The sequence below is a fragment of the Condylura cristata genome, unplaced genomic scaffold, assembly GCF_000260355.1.
Source record: "Condylura cristata isolate star-nosed mole 26May11 unplaced genomic scaffold, ConCri1.0 scaffold00009, whole genome shotgun sequence".
NCBI lineage: Eukaryota > Metazoa > Chordata > Mammalia > Eulipotyphla > Talpidae > Condylura > Condylura cristata.
The window spans coordinates 38324279-38344051 of record NW_004567110.1 but is presented as its reverse complement, the minus strand read 5'-3'; the positions used below and the strand labels follow the sequence as shown (position 1 = coordinate 38344051).

General features: G+C 36.6%; 1 protein-coding gene across 1 annotated transcript; it reads right to left on the bottom strand.

Moving 5' to 3' along the window:
* Positions 1–1034: 1034 nt before the first annotated feature.
* Positions 1035–19523, bottom strand: IMPA1 (inositol(myo)-1(or 4)-monophosphatase 1). The gene is made up of 9 exons (XM_004679769.2): positions 19426–19523; positions 16080–16145; positions 15589–15722; positions 13827–13931; positions 10556–10601; positions 8363–8471; positions 5820–5928; positions 3879–4030; positions 1035–2712 (listed from the first exon to the last, which is right to left on the bottom strand). Exons 2-9 carry the CDS (start codon positions 16140–16142, stop codon positions 2597–2599), a joined length of 834 nt encoding a protein of 277 aa, XP_004679826.1. The 5' UTR covers positions 16143–16145; positions 19426–19523; the 3' UTR covers positions 1035–2596.
* Positions 19524–19773: the final 250 nt, after the last annotated feature.

Sequence of the window (19773 nt, the reverse complement as noted above, 5' to 3'; positions counted from 1 at the left end):
TTTTCCTGGGCTAGTATCACTGTTTTAATGAAGATATTAGTCTATAATATCTTGCTACCTGGTGATGTAACCTTCTAACCTAGCTCCTTTGCTTAAGATGGCTCTACACTTTCATCTAAGTTGGTAACCCTCCCACTTTGCCTCCACCCCCAAAACATCATTGAGATCTTGCACTAAAACTGTCAATTTGAAAACTGACAGAAGCAATACTGGGTATTCTAAATATTTTTTATTACTCTATGGAGACTTTAAATATGAACTGACAGAAGAACTGGAAGATATTTAAGGAAATCCTTCAGAAGCAAAAAGATGTTAGGTAAAGTAAGAGGATGAATTCAGCTGCTCCAACACCTGGGTAGCAGAAATTCCATAGGAAATCCAGAGGATAAGGATAGAGGAAATTACGAAAGGAAAAAAAAAAAAAAAAAAACACTGATGACAAGTGAGAATATTCCAGAATCAAAGGTCAAGATGAATTTAATAAATAAAAAGGGGCAAAGCAAAGCTTATCATGGAGAAATGAGAAAACTCCAGAAATAGAAAATCCTAAAATCTTCTTGAGAGAAGAGTACTACCAATGGACTGACAACTGAAATGATCCCTCATCAGCAACACTGAAAGTTAAAAGTTTGAGTGAGGAAATGCTTTACAATTTTTTCAAGGAAAATGCTTTTCAACCACATTTCTACATTAGACATACTGCCAATGAAGCATGAAGAAAGACATTTTTTGACATGAAAGATCTCAACATTTTATTGTCCAAGTACCATCTCATAGAACGCACCTGGGTGATGTTTCACCAAAAGGAAAGCTTGAAAGATCCAGAACACAGAAGAATGGATATAGGAGAAGCCCCCAGGACTACTCTGCACACAGAGTAGGTTACTCTTGCCAGTAACCAGTTCCAGGTAGAAGGGAAGGAAAAGGGTCTGGATATCTTCAGTAGGAAAAGAAAATAGGAAAAATAGGAAAAAAAAAAAAGGAAAAATAAATGTACAATGTTGTAGAAAATTTGTTAATTTCAGGAAGAACAAAAAGCTACAGGAAAAGAAAATGTAATACACTACTAATTAGCTAACTAGTATATCAAAGTCATAAGTTAAACTATGAATATAAATTTACAAAAAAAACTGGTAGCTGCATTACAATGGAAAGTAAAAGCAACTCATGAAGTGAGTTAAGGGTATAAAAATCATCTTCCATAAAACAAGTTAATAACAAGAAATAATGAGTTAAATCAATAAATAAAGATGTAGCAGAATAGATTTATTCTTTTAAAAGATGGAGGCAAATACCAGAAGAAATTGTATGAGACATTTTTTACTGCATGTGTCTAACAGTGCAATTCAGTATCTATAATAATCAAGTATCTTGAATATTATATATGTTAGATTTAACAATAAAATAACCTCCCTCAAAAATTTTGTAGAAGCATTTTCACTGTATCAAATACAACACTCTCATGAAACTATTAACAAAACTTGACAGTCTGTTCACATGGCATGGGACAAGGCTAAGCAATAAATTAATCTTTTAAAAATGTCTATATATATGAACCAGAACAATTTTTCTTGAGTTTAATAAGTCAATGGCTATCAAAGAACATTTAAAGTGACAGTGAAGTTAAATAGAGTTTAGGAAGAAATGAAAGCTCAACATTAATGGTACAGTATATTTGCCAGGATCTGTAAATATATATATAATTAGATCAGTAGAAACATCTTTAAAATATGAATACTGAGCATAGTAAAATGTTACACTGGATCTAATTATATCAGATATCTGATGAAAGTGCTCGTTTCAATTTTCCTTCTCGTTTACATGGAAACTTTAAAAAAACTCAAACAAATACTGTAATACAGTGTTTTAGAAAATATATTAACTGCAGAAAATAAGAAAAATCTGACAGTATGGTAATTGAAATGACATGGCAATGTGAAACAGAAAAAGGATAACTATAATTTTTAAAACTCAAAGTAAAAATACAGAATGATGAATCCATTACTTAATGTATTTATTATAACTGGGAATTGCCATCTTTAAAATATTCCTTCTAATGCTTATTTTTGAAATGTCTGACATTTGATAGGTTGTGTGCAACCTGTAAACAGATAAACAAAATATGGTTCTCTACAAAGAAAGAACCCTTGGCTTAGGAAGTACTTATTTTATTCCTACAAACTTAATTGAATATGGCTTTTGGAAATAGAATTTTTTTTTCTCTCAAAAAGTTAGCTTTCTCACTTAAAATGCTTATATACACAAATAGTCACAATTTCAGAGCTTCATATGTACTTAGAAACTCTAAACTGCTAATTATTTCAGTTGATGTAATACCTATCTCAGAACTGCCTGTGTATTTTCCCCAAGTACACTTTTACATGCATTATTTTTAAACAATGATACAAACATTTCATCTATTCTTACATACCAAGTCTCAATAAAATTTAGAAGTTGCAATTTTTTAAGCTAAACAATTGAAGACAATTTAAACCAATCACATACATCTGAACAAATGTCTAAATTTTGTGACACTATCAAGTATGTCAGCAAATCTGGAGAGAAGCAACTATGGTCATGTGTGTGGTCGTGACAGTTAATCGTCATCATCTCTTTGTAAAGGTATTATCTGAATTTCTTTGGCTATTCTTTCTGCTATTGTTTTACTATTGGCAGCAATTATTCTTCGTGACATCAAATCAAATGGTCCACCTAGAATCAAATCAAATATGGAAAATGGTTATATCTTGTACAAAAAATAATTTTAAAAAATTAGTATAGTAATATACACTTTTGCCAGTCATAATTTTAATACTTTTAGTTAGTTATCTTTAAAAAAATCTACTGTATTGCATAATCATAGTATTTGGGCTTTGGCAATACAAAATGGGTTTCTAATCATCTCTCTTTTTAGTAAACACTAGTTTGGGAGAATCTATGGATAAGAAATTTATATCTATTTTTATTCCTCCTTTCCATTTCCTGATTTTGTTGCTTTTCTCCCACATCATTAGTGAATTCCCATAACTTAGGTTCATCCTTTACTTTTAAGAGTCAGAGACTGGGGGTAGAGGAATGAGAGAGGTTTATGGATACACACTTGCAAATAGCAGATAAGTTCTGGTGACCTGATGAATGGTATAAACTATAGACATCAAAGCTGGACTACTTGCAAGTAGTAGGTAAAACAGTCAGGTGACCTGATACACAGGATACAGGTTATAGACCACAAAACTCTCTTATAAACAATAAACATGATAAGAGAGTAGAATTTAATTATTGCCAGTACTATAATAAATAGAAGTTATTTTATAGAAGTATTAGCTAATACTACAATGGCATTTCATTGCAGTATAAAAATATCAAATCAATATGTTGTAAACCTTATACATAATGTTGTATGGCAATACATCAACAAATAATACAGACTGAAAAAGAAAAAAAACTAGAATTCTTATGAAAAAGAAAAAAAAAGCATTTATTCATAGCAAGTATTAGCTTCTCTATGCCCACAGCAGAAAGTAAAAGAAGAAGAAATAAATGAATTACCTGGGTCACTATTTAAAAATCTCTTGGTACTCATTTGGTGACCTTCTAGACTTTCTGTAGGGTTTCTCAAGAGTTTCTGACACATTTGAAGTTTAGTCATTTACCATTCTCGTTTCTTTTCTTATTTTTTACTAATTTATGTTAATGAACTTTTAACCTTGCCTCTATCTTCTGTTTGTAATTATGATTTTACAGAAAATTATATGGCTCCCTTGCTCTAAGAGTTTAAGTATAACATATATAAAAGATTTGAAAAAGAAAGGGTTATTTGGAGGAAGTCCAACAGAGAGAAGTGTGGAGAAAAATAGTTTCCCCAGTCATAGTTTTACCTGTTACATCCATGAGCACCCCGCCAGCTTCGGTAACAATAATGCCAGCTCCTGCCATGTCCCAGCAGTGAATTCCCATTTCATAGTAGGCATCTGCAGCTCCAGTTGCCACCAGGCACATATTAACAGCTGCTGTTCCAACACCTCGGATCCTAAAAACATTTAAAAATAAGATTGGAAAAATCAGTTTTTTCAAAGACAGTTCTCCTCAATTGTGGACTAAAATAATTTGAGTCAATCTAAAGGATGAGTGTGGAAAAATGGGCATAACGAATTTTAAAATAACAACACTCAAAATCTAATTAGCCTGGTGCCTATATAAATAATAAAACTGATCCTCACAAAGCAATCATTTAGTAAGATAATATCAAAACAGTATTTTGAGGGGGAAAACTGAAAAAAAAAAAGTTACACTTCTACTAGAATGGCATACCTGTATAATTTCATATTTGTCTAAACCCAGGGATGATAGCCCCACACTACAAATTGTTTCTAAGAGGGGTGAAATAAACTCTTGGCCATTTAAGTGTGTGCATGTCAGGACTGTGACTAAAGGGTACTAGCATCCCTGTGCTGTACTCAGACCTCTGTACGCCAAGGAAGATTATTTCAGGTTTGCCTTTTCAACGCACTTCCTTCTTGGATCTACACTGAGGTAATCTATATATGGACTAAGGTAACTGAAGTTTTGATAGGTAAGGACATAATAGGCATTATAGTAATAACTAATTTAGCAAAGAATGCTGAAAGGAGTGGGTAAAAGATTGCTATTTACAATGTCAAAGTAGCTCCCCATAAATTACATAATAATTACAAAGAGGACCGATCAGCCACTACCAAGTGCTCAAAATTAAGGTAACTAAGAAGGTCTCCTGACATCATGCACTGAGAAGAACATAATAATGTTGTGGCATTTTTGACAAAAAAAGCATAACCTGGATCTAAATAAGAGAAAAACAGACAAACACAAATCAAGACACATACTACGAAATAATTGACCTGTATACTTTGGTATATCTTGGATCAGAATTTATTCAACATTTGAATAAAGTTACTATATTAGATAATATATCAATGTTAATTTGATTCTTAAATGTTATGTTATGGTTATTAGAGAATGTCCTTTTTATGAAAGAAACAGAGAAGTGTGTGAGAGAAAGGGGAAGCACAAATGGAAATCACAAATTTTTAAAAAGTAATTAAAATGAAGATTACCTACTATAATTTAGGGAATTCATTTACAGTAATGATCAGATAAAAATCCACAGATTACATATAACAATAAAAACCAAAGAATAAAAATAAATTCTGTCTCAAGGTAAGAAAACCAAAATGAACCAAAAGAAAGCAAAAGAAGGAAAGTAAGACAAAAAGGAGAAAAACAGTGGATCTGATTAATTTATCAACATCTTGGGGGGGGGAGGAACTACTATGCAAGTTAATCAAGATTTTAATTAAAAAGAAGAAAACAAATGTACAAAAGGAGAAGTGACAAGTAGGAAACAACTGCTGATACAGAGAAATTAGAAATCATCATCACAGTCTACTTTATATGCTCCTATGCAAATAATATGAAAACTTAAAGGAAGTGGCTCATTTCTTAGGCTGTGGAAATGTTCCAGATTAAAGGAAGCTAAAGAAACATGACAACTAAATATAATGCCTGACACTAGACTGGAGGAAGGGAGGGAAAAAGAGAAGGGATGATAAATGTTAACAACAAATTAACAGAGATTGTTAAGTTTGAAATTATCCCATGTGCTCTTCCCACCCCAGTATTGATCTTGATCCCTTCTCTTCCCCAATAGTGTCTCTAGAATGTTACAGCTGTTAGTTGATATTCTTTTTTACTTTATTACAACTACTATATATACATATTTTTTTCCTAAAGTTTGAAATTATTGTTAAGTAAAGTTTAGGGAAGAAATGGAAATAGCTTACCCATGAATGGGAATGCAAAGAAGTTTTTCCATATTAGAAAGAACAATTTTTATAGTTTCTGGTGTTCTGGAAGAGCCGAACTCTGTCACAAGGAGCGATTTTGTAATATCTAAAAGAAAACATTTTAATGTTTAATAGACATTGTAATTCCGATTAAAATATAACATTTTTGCTCCTCTTCCTCACTGCATTTAATATTTCAAATATTAAAATGAATTAAAATTTATTATCCCTGAACAGTCATTGTTATATAACCAAAAAAAAACACCTAGCTTCTTAGACCATCTCCCTAAAAATATAGGATATAAGTAATCTGTCTGATTGCCTCATATCTCTAAGGGGAAGCAAGCAAATACCTTGAATATAAAAAGAAGTGGAATTTAGAAATTGTACATTTAAAATAAAACTAAGTTAAAATTAAGTGGCAGCTCTCCTACTGAACCCACATTTATTCAGGTGTCAGGTTACCCACTGCTTTCCATTCCCTCTGAAACATGGTAATCAAACTCACAATGTACTTAATACCCTAGGCTCTTCAAGAACACTGTATTTACCCCACCCTTCATCCTCTCCCACCAGTGAAGACGAGTACTTATCACCTTATTCTGAATGTGTTTGGAACCACTGTATTTCTTCTAATATTCATATAATCAATGTTATGGCAAGTGAACAATTATTAGAAGCAAAGAGTTATTTCTAGGAACGCTATCCTATTCTTTCAATTCTAAAGTGCATTTTTTCCCTTCATGTGTTAACATCTCAAAAACAAGGATAAACCTTCCAATCTTTACATTTTTCAGAGCTCAATAAAAAAGAATGAATTAAAAATCAGCTCTGGGGCCCTCCCTGGTGGTGCAGCAGGTTAAAGCACTGCACTAAGCTTAAGCCACTTCTGCATGAGTTCGATCCCCGCCTGCCCTGGAGGTGACCCCAGGGCGCGGCAGACCTCTCCTGACCCGCCCGCTGCTCCCCTCAGCAGTGTACTTCGTAGATCTGCCTGTTCTGCTCCCCATTCTGTCCCTGGTGAATCCTCTCACCCTCTACATCTCTGGCCTGTACCCCAGTTCTGTATGGATAAATAAATAAATCTTTAAAAAAAAAAATCAGCTCTCGGCCCTCCCAGGTAGCACAAAGGGTTAGAATGCTGCACTGCAAGCTAGCCGCAGCGCTTCCATGCAAGTTCAATCCCCAGCCCTTGAGGTGACCCACATGGTGCAGCAGACCTCTCCTGACCCTCCCGCTGCTCCCCTCAGCAGTGTACTTTGTCATTTGCCTGTTCTGCTCCCCACTCTGTTTCTGGTGAAGCCTCTCAACGCCCTTGCACCTCTGGCCTGTACCCCAGTTCTGTATGCACAAATAAATCAATCTTAAAAATGTGTTGAAATACAGTGCTCAGTATGTCATGACACGGACTTTTGAAATGGGAGCAGATGGAAAAGAGTGATGTTGGATATCAAAATAGAAGTAGAATGAAGGAAGCAAGAAAAGACATGGAGGAAAGATAGATAGAGGTACACAAATGGAGGAAAGACAGGCAGAAGAACACAAATGAGAAACGTGGCAGGCTGGTCCTGGTGTGCACAGAGACAATGGTAGTGCCTCTTGACTTCATGGAAGATTATGTGGTCTATTTGGGATTTGGGGTGTTTTCTTCCCAGCTTTCTGGTACCTGTCTTATGGTTTCCCATCCAGAAGGTGTCTTACACTTTTGGCAAGTTTTAGTTCTTTGGGCCACATCCATGTACCTGGACATTTGCCCACAAAAGGATAAGTGATTTGGAGGCTTTTGGGGGGAACTACTATTTAAAATCCTTTCTTCTCTCTCTGCACACCAATGCTATTCAAAATCTTTCACAACAAGAGTCTGCTTCCTTTGCTTTTGTATGTGTATGGATGGCAAGATCTCCTTTTACAGCATGAACCCCCCTAACAGTTTGGGGTCACTCAGTACCCCTTAGTCACATGCTTACATTTGATTCAGAAGACAAATTACAAGAGTGTAGGAGGATTCTGAACTTTGTTTTGAAGGTATCTTTCAATTCTTGCTGCACTAAAAGGAAATCAAACATGCAACTTCTGGACCATGTGGGACATAGTTTGTGAAAGAAATATGACTCAAAACCTTAATCAGTTGTCATAGACAAGACTTAAAATGCCAATCCTCATAAAAAAATGTACTGTATTAGTTCTATTGATTTCCAACTTTAATGGCTCCCCTGGATTCCCATTTCCTGTCTCACAGGCTGGCTTCAGTGGCATCAGATTAGAGGAATTTGATAAAGAGTAGAGTATGAGACACAGCAGCAAAACAATAAACCATGAACTCCAAGAACCATTAATCACCTTCCTGGCCCTAGACCTAGTCAGTCACTTACACTTGCTTCCTGTTTCCACTAACACATTCACAACTGAGATTGAAATTAAACATAAAATAAATACAATTTGTGAATCAGCAATTAGAAAATACCATAGGTTTACATTCAAATACAGTAAAATATAAGTATGTAATACCAACTGAATCTAAAATTAGAGGATGAACTTACCTTCTTGTTGTGAAACCTGTAGTTTCTGACCATTGCAAAAGGCACCTTTCCCTTTCCGGCCAGTATACATCTTGTCTTCCACACAACTATATACAACTCCAAATTCCATCTGCAGAAGGAAAACATACTTCTTTTACCAAAACTGCATCTTTTTCATTATTAAGTCAATACATTTTCTAAGATAGTAACAAGGAAATCTAGTACACTGACTGATGCTTTCAAATGACTAAAATGGGATAATTAAAATGCTAATTTACACTTCCACAGTGGAAAGAAGTCATCAGACTTGATTCCATAGCTACGACCCACCAATGTGTATACACGAGGGCACCCACCTGGACCTCTCTCCTTCCAGCACAGATGGAAACCTGCCTTTCCTGTTTTCTAAGGTGTGTCCTTCCTGTGTTGATTCCAACCCTCTTTCTTCTCTGAAAAACTGTTCCATCAACTGATCTCCTTTCTCTTGGATTTCAATTCTAAGTAGCTTCTCACTAAAATTTTTCCTACCAAGCAAAATTTTTAAAATGTCATCTCCTTTTTCTTCCACTGCCAGAGTAATCTAGACCACACAGCTAGTCTCCTGCTCCATTACAGCCGGGCTACTACCCTGATCTTACAATCTTTTGAAACTCCCTGCAGAGATCAACAATGAACTCTTACTTAACAAATGCCTTCTCTGCAGACCGGTGACCATTACCGATAACTCTTCAATACTTAATCCACTACCTCCATGTCTCTGCCAGTACTTTTTGTCCTCCTACTTCACTCACTCATCAATCTTGGAGTCACTTTTTCTTAGGTCCTTCTTCTCTGATTAATTCTTAAAAGATGCATATCTCAAGGTTTTCTTTTTCATCTTTCCATTCCCTTTCTCCCTGCATCCTTACATTCTGGTACTTTCTTATTCCACCAATTCAGCTGCCACCTACAATTATGATTATCAACACCATCATCACAGGTAAGAACCTGGCCTAGTAAAAACCTCCACTTAAGGGGAAATTCACTCCTACCTGGTCAACCCTTATTCTTTCCCAATATACGTCTCCTCTGTCAAATTTTATCTTGAACACCGTTTCTGATTTTGGCATTTCCTGTGCTGCCCCTTCTTAGTTCAGAATCTCCCACAATTCTGATATAATCTCTAACTGCTGGAATTATGTGTCGCTCTGTACTTAAAACCTGGCTGGCTTTCTACCGCCTACACGCTGCCATTTTCAGGGTTTCACTCAAGAATACCTCACCACTCCCCACATGCATCATGCTCTTCACCAAATTGTTTTTATTGATTAAAGTGCTTTCCTTTTCCTATTTCTCTGGAAGACTCCTTATTTTCTAAGATCCAATTCTAAGACTCACCCTTTCTGTGAAGAGTTTCCTAAAACACTGTTGGCAGAATTAATTATAACCTCTTCTAGTATCCCTGGTGTTTTTTTTTTCATAGTTCCACCACACAATACCTTACCTATTCACACACCTAACTTGCGCTAAATTGTAATTTCAAAGGCAGAACAGGACATAGCCCAGGACTGATTGTATGATAATTGCTCACTTAGTTTAGTTTAGTTGTTCTCACTGATTAACATAATCCTGAGACAAAGATTTCATTTGCACTAAATTGTGTTTCTATTTTCAGAGATTTCTTAACTCTCTTGAGTACATGATGCTCAACTATATCACAAATTTCTTGAAGAAAAAGATGTGATATATTAGTAACATCACTCATTGTTTGATAATTAAGTAGTCAAGTGGCAAGGACAAGCAACAGTCACAGATTTAACTCTACTAAGATATAACAAGTATTTGGGTTTCTACATATACCCTGCATTTTTCCAGTTTTGTTTTAATTCCGACTCTTCCTAGTCTTTCAATATATCCTTGCACTGACATCTATTTAAACATTTCTGACTCAAATCTCACTTTTTTTTCATGAAGCATTTTAGAATGCAGAGCAATTCCTATGTATTTTTGTTACTCTTGTTTATTTTTTTTTCTTTATAATTCTTGCTTTTCAGAAAACAAAATTTTCTTCATTGGAAAAAGTATCATAATTTTAATAGGTCCATGACTTAGTCCAAAATAATAAAGTTATATAAATTGAATACAGAAAGAAACCTGAATTTACTATGGAGACAAATTTATTCCTTTCCAGAAAATGAGTACAAGATATTTTAGTAACCATAAATTTAAACGTACCTTTTTATTTACAACAAAGCCGATCGAAACAGCTACAAAAGGAAATCTTAAAACAAAAACACAAATATACAAATTTACCAGAATAGAACTTAAACATGCTATTTCATAAGATAAAATTACCTATATTCTTTCATATAAATATTCTTATCTCTCTTCTACTAGAACAGTATGTATAGCATGCAACCCTCTGAACATAAAGAGAGAGGGGGAAAGAAGAGAAGAATGGCGGCTATATAAACACAGGATGTCTCTACAGGTATAGGTAGAGGAGAAAAAAATGTTCCCCATTTCCTTTTTAGTTGTGGTCCAAAAATTAAGTTGAGGCCCTCCCTGGTGGTGCAGTGGGTTAAAGCACAGCACTGTGAAGCTGGCCATGGCACTTTAGTACAAGTTCAATCCCGTCCTGGAGGTGACCACATGGCGCTGCAGATCTCTCTTGGCCCGCTCCCTGCTCCCCTCAGCAGTGTACTTGTCAGTCAGCCTGTTCTGCTCCCCACTCTGTCACTGTGAATCCTCTCAGCCCTCCCCCCCCCGCACTTCTGGCCTGTACCCCAGTTCTGTATGCACAAATAAATAAATCTTTTTTAAAAGCAAGTTGACATAAGACAGATTAAAAGAGAAAAACAAAATTATATACACATGGAGGCAAAACGGGACAATTGGGTAACTGAAGCTTCTGTGATAGTTTGAGTTAAGAAATGAGCTGGGATTTCACAGGGGAAGCAAGGAGGGGTACTTCATAGGATGACAAGAAGATGGGATGCCTGGTATTAGATGCTGCTTTCCTGTATAGTTTATACAGATTAAAGAAAAACTCTGGGTCAGGCTCTCTAGCTAAATTATTTTAGGCAGAGGTAAATCTTTCCTTGAATCTGCTGAGTCTTTACTGCCTTCAATTCAAAACAATCCACATGCCAAATTGTCACATCTGGGAGTGGCCTATTCTGTTCCCCTTCACTTAATACATCTCTGAAAGGAATCACAAGAGGCTAATGATAATGGTCACCTTCACAGATGAGTCATGAGAAAGTGGAGGAGAAAAGTCAGAAGGTCACTGTGACATTGTGATTTATAACCAGTACATACATGCATACATATATATATATATATGTACACACACACATATATACATATATATTTATTTATTTATTTATATTTGATTTCTGTTCTTATTTCAAAGGGGTTTTAAGTGAGGAGAACTATAAAAAGTATCTTTTGTTATGTTAATGAGAGTACTTCTTGAAAGCTTCTGGGAGGACTGGTTGCTAAAGGAACCAACCAAATGATTTAGAGTTGGTACTTTCATAACCAACCACCTCCCACCCCCCCTCCCCCCCACACACACACCCCTCCTGGGAGGGGGATGGGGCTGGATGTTGAATGAATTAATGTAACAAAGCCTCCATAAAAACCCTAATGGATAGGGCCCTGAGAGTTTCCAGATTAATGAACATGGAGATCCAAGGAGAGTAGCTGGGAGAGTGCTCCTTGCCCTCTGCCTATTTTCCATCTGGCTGTTTCAAGGTTAAGTCATTTTACAGTAAACTAGTAATTCAGGAAGTCAGATGTTCTTGAGTTTTTGTGAGCCACTCTAACTCAAGGAAAAGATTGCGAGAACCTCTGATTTATAGGCAGATCACAAGCAAAGTGACAACCTAGGCTTGTGACCAGCATCTCAAATAGGCCTAGGGTGAGGAGGAGGAGAATAAGAGGAGGCTCTTACAGGATAGCACCTTTAACCAGCAGCATCTGATGCTATCTCCAGGAAGACAATGACAGAATTAAGGCATTCATCTTCTGTGTGGTATTGCTTATGGGTGTGGGGAAATTCCACCCCTTTGGAAACTGGGAATCAGGACTTCATACTACATGCCATTTATATCTTTTGAATCTCAAATGCCACGGATATAGTAATGATGTTAAATATTTTTTTTCCAAACAGTAAGAATTATTACAAAAAACTGAATTGGTCCTGGTTAAAAAGACTTTTCTTTGGTCATTTCTCCCACAGTCTAGACTGGTGGCAAAGACAGGTACTGAGTTGAACTGAATAAAATGATAATTGTCAACTCTAACATCAAACTTGGAATTTCACAACTGAAAAATAAACTGTTAGCCAGTTATTACTATGGCTACAAGACAGTTTAACCACATAAATTATAATTTTAGATACAAGATAGACTCAAAATAAACAAAACAGGCAAAATGGGTTCAACATAACTACTGAAAACTACAACTTTTTACAAAATATTGTTTTCATTTTGATAAAAACAGTATCATACTATACACTGTAGTATAATTTTCTATTACAATATCTCATGAGCATCTTTGCACATTAATATTCTATCACATACAGATTCTAGATTTTAGCTTTATAGATTTTAACAACTTTTTTATCAGTAAAAATATTTACAGCCATATGGCAACTTCAAATGTAATATCAATGTATAATCCCATCAATCAGACTAGATTTCTTATTTTAACTCTGTCTATTCCATCAGACTCTCTTTTAATGCTAATAAACTCAGTTATATATTTGCTTTATGCCAGGCATACCTATGTGAAGTTCTTATAAAATATATTACTTGGGCTCTCCCTGGTGGCACAAGGGGATAAAGCACTGCATTATGAGGCTCTCTGCAACCACTGCAGCACGAATTCAATCCCCCGCCAGAGAGCTGACCCACATGTCGCAGCAGACCTCTCCTGACCTGCCTGCTCCTCCCCTCAGCAGTGTACTTCAGTAGATCTGCCTGTTCTGCTCCCCACTCTGTCTTTGGTGAATCCTCTCACCTACCAACACCTCTGGCCTGTAACCCAGTTCTGTAAGCATAAATAAATAAATCTTAAAAAAAAAATTTATATATTAAATATATATATATATATATATATATATATATATTACTCATTGAGTCCCAACAAGCATTCTGTGAGGCAGGACTATTAATATAGCCATTTTATAGATTAAAACAAAATTGAGGTTTAGAAAGATTAAGCAACTTACCCACGCTCACAAACCCTTTAAAAAAGTACCTCTGTTCAAACTCAAGTCTACTGATGTCAAACCCACGTTTTTTCTCAGATTTATCTCCTGATCATCAAATTCATTATAAATAGACAACATTCCACTATTGTCCCATTAGTTCCTTAACTGATCTCAAAGTAGCAATGTTGCTTGCTTGCATTTTTGTCTCCATCAGTTCCTGACCAGTGTACTCCAATTAGTTAATTTATAACCAGTAATTACCATATTAAAAATTTTAAAACATACCTATGTACAAAGTTAGTTGTCCCATCAATAGGGTCAATGATCCATGTAGGGTTGTCAGTTAAGAGACTTTTTTCCCCAGCTGCCACAGATTCTTCCCCGATGAAACTAAAATTAAGAATGATGAATTCTTTACACTACTTTCAACAGTTTTGAAACCTCATCATTTTCTTAGCTAGAGTCTACTTTAAAACACAGCAAAAGTTGGACATCACACATTTCTACTGTTCTTTTTTCTGTTGTACTGATGAGAGTTTTGTTTTCTATAGAGCATAGTCACATGAAAAATAACAGAATTCAAAAATTCTAGAAGACATTACCAAGGTATACCCATGTACACACATACACACATACCTTACCCCTAGGAAGGGCATTTATTGCAGATAGAACTTGTAACTCTAAAAATTCTGCCATACTCCCCTTTTTAAGAGGTAGACTCCTTGTCTTAAGTCTGAACTTGGTGACATTTCTAGCCAACAGAATATAGAAGAAATGACAACATCTGACTTTCAAGGCCCATTCACAAAATGGCTCTGTGGTTTCTATCTTATTCACTCTTTTCCTTCCCTCTGTCAATCTGTGGTAAGTCAGCAGCCATGTTGTCAGCTGCCCTGTGCAGAGGTTTACATGGCTAAGAACTGAGGGAAGCTGCCTACAGACAATCCCAGAAGAACTAAAGTCACCAACAATCTGTAACTGAATAGATTCTTCGGATCTACTTGAGTCTTGTGATAACTGCAGCCTTGACAGTTTAACTATAATTTTATGAGACCTGAGCGAGAACCATGTAACTAAAAATACTTCCATAATCCTGACCCTAGAAAACTTTATGCAACTTTTTTGCATAAAGTTGCTACATTTTAATAATTTGCTTAGTAAATTATATTAAATAAATCATTGAAAAAGCAAGTCACCCATCAAAATTACTGTCTGCACATCTTCCTAAACATACTTTGTTGTAAATACATGAATTCTGTAAATGGTATCTGAGTTGATTGGGTTTTTTCTTTCCATTCCTACCATTTTGATTTTTTCATTTATCAGTAACAATTTGTTCTAATAGTCATTATCATGACCTTCTTTTATTTCTTTTTCTCTTAGCTGTGTACCTTCATTAGAAGGAGTATATTCAGTCACAGTTATAAAATGTTTTCCTCCTCAATGGCAAAAACACACAATGGTATAAGCAGGAAACAGGAAATGGTAGTGCTAAAATTTTAAAACACTGACATTACTTCTGCTAAATTTCTGTCTCCCTAATATGCCCAATTGTAGTGGTTCCTCTCAAATTCCCTATAGCTGTCACCATTCCCTCACATAAATAAGTGTACAATATAGAGAAGGAAATTAAATTTCTAAATCATGCTTATGGCAAACTCTTGTAATGCTGGCGTCCCAGAACACACTCTCCTTAGTAAAAAAAAAAAAAAGCCAAAATAATTCTTGTTTGCTGCTCCTTGACAGCTTCAGCTTGGGCACACAAATACTGTTTCTGCCCAGTATTTGTAAGCTAATGAGTTAATTATATCCAAAGCCAGTGAATTCAAGGATGAAGCTACAAGTGGTGCTAGAAGTACTGGTTAACGCTGCCAACCCTCCCAAGTCCCTGCCCAAGGCTGGCTCTTAGGGCTCCAGCAAATAATTCTTAAGTAAATTTATTTTCAGCATAAATTAACTAAAGTCAATTTCTAAATTTTCCATGAAAATTTCTGCCTAGCATATTGACTCCAACCTAGGTGTCATGTGAAATTGAAATAAGAAATACCTGTGAGATGGATATTTTTTCTTTATGGAAGAGATAAGCATTTTTTCAACTTTTTGGTCAGTAGCAGTTACCAAATCTGCTGGAGAACTTTTAATCATAACATTCATTTCATTTTTTAGAGCTTCACGAACCACCTACAAAGGTTTTTTTTGTAAGCAAATAGAAAAAAAGCATAAGTAATTTTAAATCAAACTAAAAGATGAAATACAGAATTGGTCTAAAACATTAAAATTGTCTTAATGATAGTCTTAGAAATTCGTAGCACATGTTTAAAAAGGCTTAAGAAGTTATGTACTTGATACAAAATTATATGCGATTTTAGATTTATACCTATTGTTACAAGAAGTTTTATGACATGAAATTGGAGTATTCACTCCATTTAAAGTGTTCAGTAAAATAAAAGGGGATATTTAATATGACTTTTTTTTAAACAAGATAACCACACATTGACCACAGTCATTACATATGGCTGCCAAGATTTCAATTCATACCTCTCCAGCTTGTCTTGCCAGGGTGACTGCATAGTCCATGCATTCCTGCCAAGGATCAGCCATTTTCTGAATAGATTTAACACACAGTGGGGCAACACAGTTACAGATCTCTAACAATCTTAATTATACAACAGTTCACACAAAGCATCTCAATTACCAAAATACTTTCATTTGAAATTCACTCTTCCTGATTATAGAGTTCAACATTCTTAACAGATCCATTCTTTTCAACATTCTTTCACAGATTCTTTAAAAAGTTTTTTATTTAAATCCCTTCAGTTTCGGGCCCTCCGAAACTGTGGGACAGTGGGTTAAAGCACTGCACTAAGAAGCCTAAGCCACTTCCACATGAGTTCGATCCCCGCCTGCCCTGGAGGAGATCCACGTGGCGGGGCAAACCGCTCCTGACCTGCCCGCTGCTCCCCTCAGCAGTGTACTTTGTCGATCTGCCTGTTCTGCTCCCCACTCTGTCCCTGGTGAATCCTCTCACCCTCCGCATCTCTGGCCTGTACCCCAGTTCTGTATGAAAAATAAATAAATCTTTAAAAAAAAAATCACTTCAGTTTCATGGTAGAAACATTTTCATAACAAAAATACTGTGTAAAAGTGTCTCCCAAAGTGCCCATATCATATATTTAAACAAAACAAAACAAATATTTGCTTGGAAATGAAGAAGAACGGGCACAGAAATATTTTTAAAGATAAGTATGTGTCTGGGTGGAGAATAAAGTGAAAATAAGAGAAAAAGTACTAGGAATACTGAAATAAAAGCAGATTTGTAGGGAAAGAAAATGTACACATAAGTACATTAATTAGCAAACTGACCGAGTGTCAGGCCATTCCATGGTATCTTATGTAAATTTTAAGGCTGTAAAGATGAAAAACTTAGGCCTCAGAGATAATAAATAATATGCCTAATATTATATAAAAAGGTATGAATCAGAAGGCAATTCTGATTTTAAAAATTCACTGTTCTTTCATAACATTCTGAGGAAAGAAAATTCCAGAACTAAAGAAAGTAACCAAAAGAAATTTATTTCCCAGTGTTTATGAAAGATAAACATATTTTTGTGTTCTGAACTGTTCAGCTTTCCACTGACTTCTGAAAACTAAGCTAACTCATTACCAGCTTGATTATACTCTAAAATACTCTAGCTAGTACATAGTCTTTTAAGCTGTCAGAGTCAAAAAAAATTTAACATCATTTATAAAGCAACCCTATTTTTGTATCCTTTATCACAGAATGAATGACCCTGAATTTCACCTTAAGGACCACTCAGAAATTCCTACCATGGAATATAGGTAGGAAGGGGGGAGGAAGTGAGGGCAAAATGAGCTTTTTTTGACTAATGCTTTTTTCTGGTATCGACATGAAAAGCATGTAATAAGGAAGCCCCTTTTTTGAGTTACAAAACTCCTTAAATTGCTTCTAGAGTTGTTTCCAAAATTTTCCATTTCATTCTTATTTACCCCCAATCCGCCCTTTTAAACTAAATGTTTAACTGATGTTGTCAACAATAAGTTTGCTTTCTTGCTCAGTTTACTCATACCCCCATTTTCTCAACAGCATTGATGTAAGTCCTACCAACTCTTCAAGGTGCACTTTCTTGTAGGGATTACCTGCCCAGAAGTCACTTGTTTAATTATTTGCAAGCTATTTGTTGAATACTTACTATATATGCTAAGCGCTGCTTCCTGGTAAGGAAAAACAGGGACTTGGTTCACACTCTCTAGTAGGAGGAATATACTAATCAAAAGAATCAGACTACATTGCAAAATAGCAAATGTAATAAAAGCTAAGTAATGAGAAGTATATAACAGGGGAGTCTTGACCTGGTGTTCAGACAAGGTTTTTCCTAAGAACATGATTAGACATTAACTCAACTGCAGGATGCCTGTCTGGTACAAGAAGAGTAATTAAAAAACCTATGTGTAAGAGCTCAGAGATCTAGAGAAACAAGGAAAGATGAAGTTGGGGATTCCAGGGATCACCTTGTGTAAAGCCTTAAATATATGATTTTTATTTAAGAACCATGACGAGTATTATTACCCTGTGGCTATAGAAAAGAATGGAGAGGAGGGTTGAGGGGAGAGTAGAGTAAATGTGGGTAGATCATTTAGGAGCATTGAAAGATTAAGAGATTTAGACTTTGGATACAGTAGTTCAAAGGTGACCTGATGGTTGGCTTAAACATGCAGGAAATGTGTGTTTGGAGGGGTGGGGGAGAAGCAAGTGGGGGGTGGAGTGTTAGACAAACAAGTTGGGGAAATCAAGAGAAGAGAGTTTTAATTTTGGAGGTATAACTGGGGGAGCTTAGTAACAGAGACTGGATCTTGGGGTATGAGAGAGAAATTACTTAATGTTGCCCAAATTTCCACTGTAACAACTGAATGGATATCTATGACATTTATTGAAACAGAGCAACAGAAGAGTCAAGTTTGGGATTTGGGGATATGAAGTTTAAGAGTTTAACTAATAGAGGATGAGGGATCTTTGTGATACCAACATGTGATGGGATCTACACGTAGTTGAATAAATGATCCTGAGGGGTGTGGCCTGCAGATATAAACATGTAAGTTAAGTAGGCAGCGGCTGAACCCTGAGTCTGAGTAACATTCCTTTATGAGGGGAAACACACTGGGAGGGCCAGGATAGGGACTTTCACAAAGTCCTTCAAATTCTGTACAAGATTCTTAGGGCACTCAGGAGTACCTTGCTTATATTTTGGTGACCTGTGTGCATGTGGTATTTTCTCAACCAATTTGTGTTTAAGTCTTGATGGAAGGGATCAATTTTATTCGACTTTATTTTCCCAAAGACATAAAAAGAGCGAAACGTTTTCAACGATTTCTATCTTGGTCACAGTCCTGGCCATGGGAGCCAGGCTACTTTCCCCTCTGTCACCTGTCCCCAGCAGTGACTATGGGCCACAGGGGATTAGGGGCGCTGTTCCTTCCTTTACACAATACACGACCCTGGGAACACGCCAAGTTTCTCTGACATTTGGAATTGGTAACATGAAAAGGATGTAATTCTTTTACTTAAGCAATCACAAGGGTTCGGTAAGATCGCGTAGGCGAAACCGCTATACAGTGTGAAGACTATTCCTGGTGTCACTGAGCAGCGGTGGATCAGGATATCACCGCAAGAAAGAAGGGCCCGACTGAGGCCTCAGTCCCAGGGTACCAAATTCTCCACTTCCTACCGCGCTCACCGAGCCCCCACCTCTGACCGCGCCCACCCCACTCAGACAGCGAATGAGGGGTGGCCCCGCGCCGCCCTGGCCCGCAGCACCCGCCGAGCCTGCCCGAAGGCCGATGTGGGGTAGCAGAATGCGGGTCTCACCTTGAGTTGGAAGGCGTCAGATTCGTTAGGATACAGGCGGGATCCGGGGCTCGGTTCTTCCGGAGAGAGAGGAGAAATATCCCGACAGGAAGTCCCGCCCTACCCCTGCGAACCTGCCTAGTGGGGCGTGGCTATCTCGTGACCACGCCCCCAAACCCGCCCGGAGGTGTGCCGGAAGGGGCTCCTTTCTTGTACCTTCGGGTTCAGCTCCGCCCTGCCTGCCCCGTGGGATTCTGGCCTCGGCTTTCAGGTCTGAGATGCTTTTTCTCCTGCGTTCACGTTCTGCGTAAAAATTTAAATTCCTTTCTTCTTCCGCCCATTTCTTATTCTCCTGCTTTTCCGTTTCCC

What these genes read in the sequence shown, in the direction of transcription:
- IMPA1 (XM_004679769.2), bottom strand. Translation starts at nt 16,142, where the DNA reads ATGGCTGATCCTTGGCAGGAATGCATGGACTATGCAGTCACCCTGGCA. An exon ending in ACAGGTTTCACAACAAGAAG is followed by an intron (nt 5,929 to 8,362) that starts GTAAGTTCATCC and finishes GTTTTCTTTTAG; the next exon opens with ATATTACAAAATCGCTCCTT. An exon ending in CTTTGCATTCCCATTCATGG is followed by an intron (nt 4,031 to 5,819) that starts GTAAGCTATTTC and finishes AAATGTTTTTAG; the next exon opens with GATCCGAGGTGTTGGAACAG.